Source organism: Cherax quadricarinatus, chromosome 34 (assembly GCF_038502225.1).
Source record: "Cherax quadricarinatus isolate ZL_2023a chromosome 34, ASM3850222v1, whole genome shotgun sequence".
NCBI classification, from domain to species: domain Eukaryota; kingdom Metazoa; phylum Arthropoda; class Malacostraca; order Decapoda; family Parastacidae; genus Cherax; species Cherax quadricarinatus.
The window spans coordinates 2054641-2066641 of NC_091325.1; the positions used below are offsets into that span (position 1 = coordinate 2054641).

A 12001-nucleotide genomic window follows, 5' to 3' on the forward strand; every position below is an offset into this window, starting at 1 on the left:
ATTATTATTGCATTTCATAAGTTGTATAACAGTTAGATGCTGGTACAAATTGAATATTGGCACATAATTTACTCAAATATACTATGCTGTAAGGAAGAAAATTTAATTTTAACTTTTTTTTTTTTTTTTTTTTTTTTTTAACTAGAATTTTGAATATTTATGGATGGGCATGTTGTTTTGTTACTAATGCTGGTTTAGTGAGTGAAACTGGATAGAAAAAGTGTATTTCTTGGTGTAATAAATGTGTTACATATTATATTCCAAATGTACTGTATATGACAAATCAGTTTTGTCAGAAGTGAGGTTTAGGACAGAAAAAAAATATCGACTGCAGAATTGTTCATCTGGCAGATTGGAGAGGGATTAAAAGCTAGATACTGGTACTAGTTCATACAAATACTTCATAAGACAATAGAAAGTGCTTGAATTCATTAACTATTTAAAATAAAATAATCAGTTTTGAAACACGGCCCAGAGGACTATCACAATAAAACTGGTCACATACTATGCTTTTGCAAATGGTACTAAGGTTTTGTTGATGTAAAAAAATTTAAAGGAATTTCTGTTGCAGCCTTTTGCAAAAATGCCCAGAAAGCTCTTAAAAAATTAAGTAAAAATAAATATGAAGCAAGAACAAGGAGATACCAATTTTTGACGAGAATTGGATCATAGTGTGTAGAGTATTAGTATGAGGAGATGGTTATTCATTAACACTTGTTTCAGTATAATACTTTTTTTTTATTAAAATCTACTGTATAAACATGGTAGCTTGTGATGGAGCTCCAACATGTGCAATGATTTCAGTCATAATTTACTCTAATTACTAATTACTCCAATTTACTCTAAGCCTTAACTTCTCATCTTCACTGAATTATCAGCACCTCAATGCCACTGTTGATTCTTTCTACAGTATCACTTGGATACAGAAGATTTAAGTAATAATTTTTAAATCTTCATGTATGTTTGAGTGTGTGAGTGCAGGCACTGTACTTCCTACCTCCAGAACTCAAGTCTGACTAAACAGTTTTCTTGAATCACCTTCACAAAATATTACCCTGCTCACACTCCAACAGTTTGTCAAGTCCCCAAAAGATTTGTGTCCACTCACTCCTATCTAATATGCTCACACATGCCTGCTGTATGTCCAAGCCCTTTGCATAAAAAACCTCCTTTACCCCATCCTCCATCTTTTTCTAGGATGACCCCTACCCCGCCTTCCCTCTACCACAGATTTATATACCCTCCAGGCCATCCTGTTTTGCTGTATCCTCTCTTAAATGGCCAAACCACCTCAACAACCTCCTCCTAATTTCCAAGCTATGAATTCTCTGCATAATATTTATGCCACACATTGCCCTCAGACACAATATCTCCACTGAGAAATAGTTATGCTATTTTGGTACTTGTTAAAAAACAACTGAAGGTGGTGAGACCCTGATGGAGCAGTCAACCCTTTAAGATTTGTTAGTCTCTTATCAGAGTGAATACCCTTCCCTCATATTATACCTAACTGTGATGCTTGTTGAACATGTCTCCTGAGTGTGCACATTTTTGGTGATGCCAGATACCAGGCAGAATAAGCCTTGTTTTTCACTTTTGTATTGTTAAAGTATGACTTGGACATGGTAAACAATGTCAAAGTACTGTAATTAGTTTGTCAAAAATGCAATAAATGAAATTTCGTTTGTATGCAAATGGTAAATACAGCGGTCTCTTCTTGTCATGGGAAATGGAACCCTCAACATCATTGCCTCTTATGGCAAGTTAATTTATAATTCTCATTGAACAGTGACATAAAACATCTATGCATTACACATTAAGGCTGTAGAGAATATGAAATACATAGAAGGTAATTGCTCTACATGTCATTGGTTGGAGAAAACAACCATCTCCTGTGATTATTCTTTTTTTCAAAGAATTACTCCTATTTTTGCACCTTTATATACATAATTGTCAAATGCACTTTGAAAAGAGTATGCGATTGCAGCTACTAGACAGACTAATAGTAATATTTGGTAAATAAGCAAATATGCCATTTATTTTTGTTTATATTTTTGAAAGATGAGAAAGAGAAATTTTAAGAACCAAAATTTACAAACACTCTTTAAAATAGGAACATGCATTTTTAATTTTTTATTGTGGATCATCAATAGACACAAACATTAAATTTTTATTTATTGAAAAACAGGAGTGTATTGCATTCATATTAAATTTAAGTTCTCTGGATTGCAAGTTTATGGCTTGTGTAGAATGTTGCATCTTTTTTTTTTTTTTTTTTTAATTTGAGAGCAATTCATGAAGATTTACGAAAAACTAGTAAAAAGATCTTCGAGAATTGCATCATTAAGCCTTAAAAGTCAAACTGTTAGTCTTCTCTAGAGGACTTAAGTCTGTCTTTTTTTTTGCTCAAAGGAATATTGGAGAGGTTATTTGATAGTATTGTATTGGCATAAATGTGAAACTGTAATTTCAGTCATTACAGCAGTGTATTTTGTTTCAGCCTTAGAGAAGTCTGAAAGAGTGTAGTATTGATTTCATTGACTTTTTTTTTCAGTACATAACACAGAACAGTAATTTCTCTTTGCAAGCTACAGTATTTAATTTGTTGTTTTTTCCTTTGTTAAATTTCTTATGTATTCTGTATATACACACATGCACACATGTACACTAAAAAAAAAAAAAACTTGCCATGCTTGGCATTCACCATTATCCTTGTGTAGCATATCGTATAGTTTTGATATTTTCAGATTACTGGGAAGGTTTCTGTGGCAATTGTTAAAATTATTTGTACAATAAAGAGATTTAATAATAATATATATAAATACTTTTTTCTGGTACAAATCAGAAACCCACACTGTAGAAAAACCAATAATTTTACAACTTGTGCATTGTAAAATGCAAAATATTCTTGAAAATTATTTGGAAAAGTAAAGCTGCAGTATATAATTTAAGAGTGATTCCTATATAGTGAATCACTGAAAATTGGAAGCTGTATTCATACTATCGTGTTTTAGTAACTTTTTTTTAACGCACTGGCTGTCTCCCACTGAAGCAGGGTGGCCTAGAAAGAAAAATTCAAGTTTTTCTTTTTACAATTAGTAATTTATACAGGAGAATGGGTTATCAACCCCTCGTTCCCATGTTTTAGTAATATGAATACAAGCACGTGACAATGAAATTACAGAGTCTTAATTAAAAGTACAGCCTCTCCTCATTTAACGATGGAGTTTTGTTCCTAAGACCGCAGCGCTGTATAGCCCTTGTGGCTTAGCGCTTCTTTTTGATTATAATAATAATAATGTTCCTAAGACCATGTCGTAAACAAATTTGTCGTTAAGTGAGGAAATACTATAATGGTAGTGGGTGTGTGTCAGCCATCTTTGATATAGTTTTAACATCATCTTGGCACCCTTATAACATTTCTGGTATATTTTTAAATGTTTATACAGTAGTGGACTGTATATTGTAATAAACAGAATAAAGGAAATCAGCTCTGATATACATTATTTAGGTATGCATACTAGTCAGAGAGCCCATCGTAAGTCCAAGTCATTGGTAAACGAGTACGTTGCTAGGTGAGGAAAAGCTGTATAATACCATTTGAGAAATTGTTAGTTAACACAGTGCAGTATTTGTGGTTAGTGCACTGATCTCTGCTGTGGTTGTTTCTTTTGCCTTCAGTTTTCAGGAGGAAAGAGTCTCTACCTCTGCCAAGTGGTGGATCACCCAGGCTGTGACGGATATGTGAACTGCATGGCTGCCAACAGCAACAGCCTGGTTGAGCAGGCAATCCACAGAAAAACTTGACCTCAGGCAGGGCTACAAGGGTAGGGAAAACACAAAACTGCTCACCTTTAAACTATAGGTATCCTACTACTGAAGTGTGTTCTCTTTAAGAGCTAATCATTTTAGGAATTATATACCCTCCAGTGTGGTTCTTTGATGCTAGTAAGGGGCTCATGATCCAAGGAATTGGGCTTGCCCTCCACATTCCTCCCTGCCTCGGGTAGTCTGACACTGGGTTTAGGGCTTCTTCCTAATTTTTTTTTTTTTTCAACACGTCGGTCATCTCCCACCGAGGCAGGGCGACCCAAACAGAAAAATACTTTCATCATCATTCAACACTTTCACCTCATTCATGCATAATCACTCCTAAATATTATTATTATAATCAAAAAGAAGCGCTAAGCCACAAGGGCTATACAGCACTCCTAAATATACCGGTAATAATAATTTAGGAAGTACATTATAATCAAAACAAAGTGCTAAACCCACAAGTTTCATATAGTGCTGCTTTGTGAACTTTATAATAGTGTATTGATAATTGATTATTTTGTAGTTTTCTTTGTCAGCTTTGTTTCATCTTAGATTTATCATGAAACATCATGCCTTATTGCAGAAGAAATCATGCCCATATATATGATAAAAATTTGTTTAATTTTGGCTTATACAATCATATTTTGATGAATGGATTGTTAGCCAATTTTTTGTCTTATAAACTTACAGGATTAGAGCGATGTCAATAGTAATATCAAACTAAGCGCTAAACCCAGAAGGGTTATAAAGCGGTGAGAGCAATGTATACAATATGAAAATTAGTGCGCTGGTTCAAATATAAAACAGGTAGAATTCTATACATATTATTATTATTATTATTACAATCAAACCCCTCAAGGAAGGTTCCTTGATGCTGATGAGGGGCTCTTGATCTAGGGAATTGATCTGTACTCCAGTTCCCTGAATTAAACCTGAATACTTTCCACATTCCCCCACAGGTGCTGTCTAATCCAACAGGTTTAGCACTTCCCCCTTGATTATAATAATAAAATTATGATCAAAACTTAAGTGCTAAGCAAATAAGGGTCATACAGAATTCTATACATAAAAGTGGGATGTAGGTATTTACTTCAGTTGAAGACCCTTGTCAGTTTAGCGCTTATTATTACATATAATCAAAACTAACAATACTTCAGTCGGCGATGCTTAGTTACTTTGTTCTGAGTGATTCGAGGTTTTAGTGCTTTCTGTGAATGTTATTACAACAACTGACTTACTTCACAAATTCTGATACCTTCAGCCCTTTCTACTTTAATCTCTTGCTACCCTCTACCCCCGTACTATCCCCTGCCCCGCTGTTTTCTGTAACCGGCTGATCATCCCTCCTCCCTTCTGCCATCCAATACCCTCGCTTCCTTCCCTACCCTGCAGCGCTGTATAGCCCTTGTGGCTTAGCGCTTCTTTTTGATTATAATAAATGTGAATGTTATTACATTCGTACCCCTCAACCGAGTGCTTGGAGGAATGGGAAGCAATCAGGCTCTATCCAAGGAAAGGTACAATAGGTCCAATTCTTTTGAACAAAAGTCCCACGTTGGTATAAGGCCACCTCTGTTGAGGGTCATGAATACTGTAAGCAGCTAAATTCCGAATGCTGTGAGCTGCTTAAACAATATATTTAGTAAGTTACATTTCGATTTTTTTGAAGCTCTATCCATCCACTTCAAGAGGTTTGCCTTAATGCTGGTGAAGGGTTCTTGCTCCATAAAATTAAACCCACTCTTTCCATTATCTGATCAAACATGATTACCTTCCATACTTAAAGTGCTGCATGACCCTCCCCCATGAATACAATAATATCAATAATACTGTAGCTGCTGGTGCAATGGTGTAGCAAAATATTTCAGTGACTCAAAGTGTGCCTCATCTGCAGGACTCAAATTTATAATCCCACCTGCCAGAAATCTGCTTTTCTTACTCTTCACCCAGGGGACAATAACTTGCTGTTGGTGAAGAGCTCCTTATCCAGTGAATTGGAGTTACTCCAAAATTTTCAAGTCTTATTCCTACATATATGTTCTCAATATAAAAGAACAAAGTATATTACAAAAAATCAGAAGGTAAAAAACTATTTTAATACAAAACAATACAGCCATTCAAAATACAGCTTCTTGATCATCACAGATAGTAAGACAGCATCATTTGTAAACTGTAGGTTCTTGTTAAAGCAATCACACAAACTTTGGTTTATCAGCCAAAGATAAGCTTAAAAAAAATGATGAAGATGTTTACAGGAATAAGCGGATCTGAAAAGAAAAAGAAAAACCAGTCATATACAATATAAAATACCTGAAAAGAAATTAAATGCTTTTTAGTAGGTAATTTGCTAATGCAATGATAATGCACAGTACTGTATGACCCTTATGGGTTTAGTGCCTGGTTATGATTATATTATTATTATTATTATTATTATAATCAAGGGGGAAGCGCTAAACCCGGAGGATTATACAGCGCCTGGGGGGGGGGGATGTGGAAGGCATTCAGGCTTAATTCGGGGAACTGGAGCACAGATCTAATTCCCTAAATCAAGAGCCCCTCACCAACATCAAGGAACCTTCCTTGAGGTGGGTTATGATTATAATAAAATAATATTAACAAATGATAATGCAATACTATGGTCATATTGTAGCTCTAATTCCAACTGTCCCCCCCCCCCCAAAAAAAAAAAAATCACTGTATACTGCAACAAATAAATGTAGTACTGTAAGGAAATTATTACTCAATTAACTTTTCAATTACTGAAAGTGGAAAACTTACATTTCATTACTGTCTTGATGGAACGAATAAAGTGAAAAATCTGCGTCTTGACTCCTGGCTCTTCGCCAAAGCCATGTACATGTGATCCACCCCATCCTGGTACTGAAAGAAAATTTTCATTCAAAAGCTTAGAAAGCACAAACATTTTAGGACCTACGAGTTGTTTTTGATAGGATTTTACTCTCAAAACTTCATTAGGTGGATAGGAGGTCAGGAAAAATTACAATTTTACATCAGCAAAACCTTTTCAACCACATACCCAATTAAAAATTGTTTAATTTAATGTTTTGAACTTCACCCCCAACTAGTTAATATAATTTAAAATAAAATTAATTTACAGGGACTAATTCAGTTTTTAAATACATATATTTTGCCAATTGTAATCACAAGTCAACAATAAAATTTAAATAGATTATTGTACTGTGCTAGTAACAATGGAGAAAATTTATATGCCATATGAATAATACAGTTATAACTATAATACTCTAATTACAAAACCAATTTAACAAATAACACTATTTTGAAAATACACTGGGATACCTTTCAATAAAAAAAAAAGTTCTACAAACCCCCACATAATGCAAAGCAATTTAATCATGATTAAAGTTAAAAACCATAAAAGTTATATGCAATTCTCACAGCTATTATGCACATAGTGACTATGTCTGTCTTGTCATTTGCGGTAGTTTCTGACTTTCAAAGATTGCTACAACTTATCCAGTAATGCAACTCGCCTCATCCTACTGTTCTCCATATACAGCTGTATAGCCCTTGTGGCTTAGCACTTCTTTTTGATTATAATAATAATCTCCATATACAACTCTGGCTATGTTGCATTTCTAGTTAACACAAAGAAATCCTTTTTGGCTGGATCCCTGGACACACTGATGTTCAGGGTAATGAACATGAAGACTCGGCCTCTCAATCACCTATTATGCTGATGAGGGGCCCTTGATCTAGGGAAATGGACCTGTGCTCTGGTTCCCTTTATTAAGCCTGAATACCTTCCATCCCCCCACATGTGCTGTATAATCCTACGGGTTTAGCGCTTCCCTGTGATTATAATAATAATCACCTATTCATGACCTAGTTTTCTGCAGTTGTGTTCCTTTCTTTAACTGCTTTTCAGTACTCTCTCAGCAATTGCTGGCAACAACATTGGTCAGAGTTAGAATGCAATTAATGGCTTTCAAACAGATAATGATTAGGAGTCTGGCTATCTCCCCACTGTCTGGTTTTGGAGAGTGCACTCGCATACTTACAAATCGGACATGAGACACATGTGGTTACCACGTGGAGACACGATCAGCACTACTCTCCAAGGACTGCTGAGCTGCACTGTCAGTCCACCATATCTAAACAGACTATCCTAAATAACAGCAGGTATGCAGGATTTACTTCCAACATCAACAACACTAACTGATCTTGCAGAAAGCCCCACCACTGATGCAAACTCTTACTTTTTAATGGAAACTATCCTACTGCACTATGATTTAAAGTTTACACTCTCACTAACCCCAACAACTCCTATTCCTAGCATACCCCTAACCACAGTGCTGTATAACCCATTCAGCTTGAGCATATAAAAAGAGTCACTGACTTTTTTTTGGGGGGTTATCCTAGATAATTTACACTATGCATGATAATTGAACTTATGCATACCTGTGCCCAAATAAACTTACAGTAAAGTGCATACATAATACCAGTTCAAAGGCCAGAAATTTAGCCTTCCTTGGGTACTTGAATCAAGATCCCCCACTAAGCAACCTTCCTTAAGGGATTCTTGAATTAAGATCCCCTAATCAGCACCAAGGAACCTCCCTGGAGGAAACCTTGAATCAATATCCCCTCACCAGCATCAAGGAACCATCCGTGAGGTATCCCTGAAACAAGATCCCCTCACCAGCATCAAGGAACCACCCGTGAGGGTTTACGAGAGTAGGAAGCCCTATTAAGCACTCAAGACTTATCATTACACAGCAGGAGAATACAGATGAGCTGTGTACTCACATTTAGATAAGAATCTCTCTTCATTAAGGATACAAACAGCATTAACACAGAGAACTATGGCCTCCACCAGACTGAACAACCCAAACGCCATCGTGGATGTAAACAAACACTGGTGATACACCTTCTCAAACTTAACACATAAACTAATACATCTTTACATTTTTATTTACTACAAACATCGTAAATAATATATTTAATGTATATAATATAAATATATATATTATATTTATGTAATATATATAATATAAATGCTGAATTACAGAAAATATCTACCTGGATAACGACTAACAAACTTACTCTCAATATTGACAAAACCTACTTCATTCAGTATGGAAAAAGAACTACAAATGTTCCACTTAACATAATGATAAATGGATCACCTGTCACAAGACTCAAAGAGGGAAAATTCTTAGGAATCCACCTTGACAGTAACCTCAAATTTCAGACACATATACAACACATCTAGAAAATCTCTAAGACAGTAGACATACTATCAGAGATATGGTACTATGTTCCACAACTAGGTCTCCTTGCACTGTATCACTCAGTCATTTACCCTTATCTCACCTATGGAATTTGTGCATGGGGATCAACAACAATAAATCATCTCAGACCACTAATAACCCAGCAAAAAGCTGCAGTCAGAATGGTAACAAATTCCCACTCCAGACAACATACTCCACCAATATTCAGAAGTCTAAACTTACTCACCATAGAGAACATCCATACTTATTATTGTGTCTACTACGTATATAGAACACTACACTCAAATATAAACCCTCCACTCTTATTATTGTGTCTACTATATACATAAGATAAGATTTCGTTCGGATTTTTAACCCCGGAGGGTTAGCCACCCAGGATAACCCAAGAAAGTCAGTGCGTCATCGACGACTGTCTAACTTATTTCCATTGGGGTCCTTAATCTTGTCCCCCAGGATGCGACCCACACCAGTCGACTAACACCCAGGTACCTATTTGCTGCTAGGTGAACAGGACAATAGGTGTAAGGAAACGTGTCGGAATTTCCACCCGCCGGGAATCGAACCCGGGCCCTCCGTGTGTGAAGCGGGAGTTTTAGCCACCAGACAACCAGGCCACCACCGGGCCATAGAACACTACACTCAAACATAAACCTTCCACTCAAACTTCTCCTTACCAACCTTAACAAGACACAACCATCTCACACTATGTAAAAACTCTATGCACATGAAGGGCCCAAAAATTTGGAATTCATTACCAGCGAATACCAAAGTAACCTTGTCTGTACATCAAGACTTCTGAAATACCACCTACTCACCAAAAACTAAATACTCAGTACTGAACCTTACCAACAAAGCCGCCAAGTCACTCTCCACAGCCTCAGACTCACAACCCCAAAAGCAAATGCTCAGAGTACAATAAATTCTCATACTTTAACGCAAATATTTGAAAGCAATTGTTGAATAGCATATATTTGACATAAGTATAACCTGTTGTATGATTAGTGTAACCTGATCAAATTATGTTTTGTATATCTAGTGTTAAGTAATCAGTAATATTTTAAGTTTAAACTGCCCGTAATACCAAGGCATGATAGTGGCTCTATGTACTGCTACTTATTGTAAACTCTCACTGTAAACTATGTATATATGGTTCCTACAATATGTCAACCACACTGTAAACTTGCAAGCAAATAAAAAATCTGAATCTGAATATATATATATATATATATATATATATATATATATATATATATATATATATATATATATATATATATATATATATATATATATATACTCAGTCCAGAGGGCTGAGGAAGGGTTGTTGAGGTGGTTCGGACATGTAGAGAGAATGGAGCGGAACAGTGTGACTTCAAGAGTGTATCAGTCTGTAGTGGAAGGAAGGCGGGGTAGGGGTCGGCCTAGGAATGGTTGGAGGGAGGGGGTAAAGGAGGTTTTGTGTGCGAGGGGCTTGGACTTCCAGCAGGCATGCGTAAGCGTGTTTGATAGGAGTGAATGGAGACAAATGGTTTTTAATACTTGACGTGCTGTTTGAGTGTGAGCAAAGTAACATTTATGAAGGGGTTCAGGGAAACCGGCAGGCCGGAATTGAGTCCTGGAGATGGGAAGTACAGTGCCTGCACTCTGAAGGAGGGGTGTTAATGTTGCAGTTTAAAAACTGTAGTGTAAAGCACCCTTCTGGCAAGACAGTGATGGAGTGAATGATGGTGAAAGTTTTTCTTTTTCGGGCCACCCTGCCTTGGTGGGAATCGGCCAGTGCGATAATAAAAAATAATATATATATATATATATATATATATATATATATATATATATATATATATATATATATATATATATATATATATATATATATATATATGCAGGACAAGCCACGGGATGAACAATAAAATGGTATAAAATACCGACAGGTTGTTCGGTAAGACACATGCAACAGTTAGGTATCTTTATTTCGAAACGTTTCGCCTACACAGTAGGCTTCTAACATCCCTGTGATTCATCTGTGTCTTCAACTTCCAACTGTGTCCCCTTGTCACTGTGTCCAATCTCTGGAACATCCTGTCTTTGTCCACCTTGTCAATTCCTCTCAGTATTTTGTATGTCGTTATCATGTCCTCCCTATCTCTCCTGTCCTCCAGTGTCGTCAGGTTGATTTCCCTTAACCTCTCCTCGTAGGACATACCTCCTAGCTCTGGGACTAGTCTTGTTGCAAACCTTTGCACTTTCTCTAGTTTCTTTACGTGCTTGGCTAGGTGTGGGTTCCAAACTGGTGCCGCATACTCCAATATGGGCCTAACGTACACGGTGTACAGGGTCCTGAACGATTCCTTATTAAGATGTCGGAATGCTGTTCTGAGGTTTGCGGAGGATTATACAGCGCCTGGGGGGGGGTGTGGAAGGCATTCAGGCTTAATTCGGGGAACTGGAGCACAGATCCAATCCCCTAAATCAAGAGCCCCTCACCAACATCAAGGAACCTTCCTTGAGGGGAGGCGCCCATATGCTGCAGCAGTTATTTGGTTGATGTGCGCTTCAGATGTGCCTGGTGTTATACTCACCCCAAGATCTTTTTCCTTGAGAGGTTTGAAGTCTCTGGCCCCCTAGACTGTACTCCGTCTGCGGTCTTCTTTGCCCTTCCCAATCGTGTGTGTTTGTGTGTGCGCGCGCGCGCGTGGAAGGGCTCACTAGGTTAGACCTCTGCAACTAATTATAAGCGAGTATAGACAGGCATTATTTTATATATTGATTTGAATTTCATGACCTCATGCATTGCGGTAGAGGAGGCTGGGCTTACAGGATGCCATTCTAGGACGGCAGAACGAAGGAAATAAACCTAATTTATGCAACGAACACTTTCTACCAACATCTTCCCTGACGCCCTCTCAGGGACG

At 36.9% G+C, this 12001-nt stretch overlaps 1 protein-coding gene across 1 annotated transcript; it reads right to left on the bottom strand.

The window, feature by feature from the left end:
* Positions 1 to 5896: 5896 nt before the first annotated feature.
* Positions 5897 to 8729, bottom strand: LOC128693689 (immediate early response 3-interacting protein 1). Its single transcript, XM_053783480.2, has 3 exons — positions 8605 to 8729; positions 6595 to 6696; positions 5897 to 6083 (listed from the first exon to the last, which is right to left on the bottom strand). The coding sequence occupies exons 1-3, from the start codon at positions 8693 to 8695 to the stop codon at positions 6028 to 6030; spliced, it is 249 nt and encodes an 82-aa protein (XP_053639455.1). The 5' UTR covers positions 8696 to 8729; the 3' UTR covers positions 5897 to 6027.
* Between the last annotated feature and the right edge of the window lie 3272 nt (positions 8730 to 12001).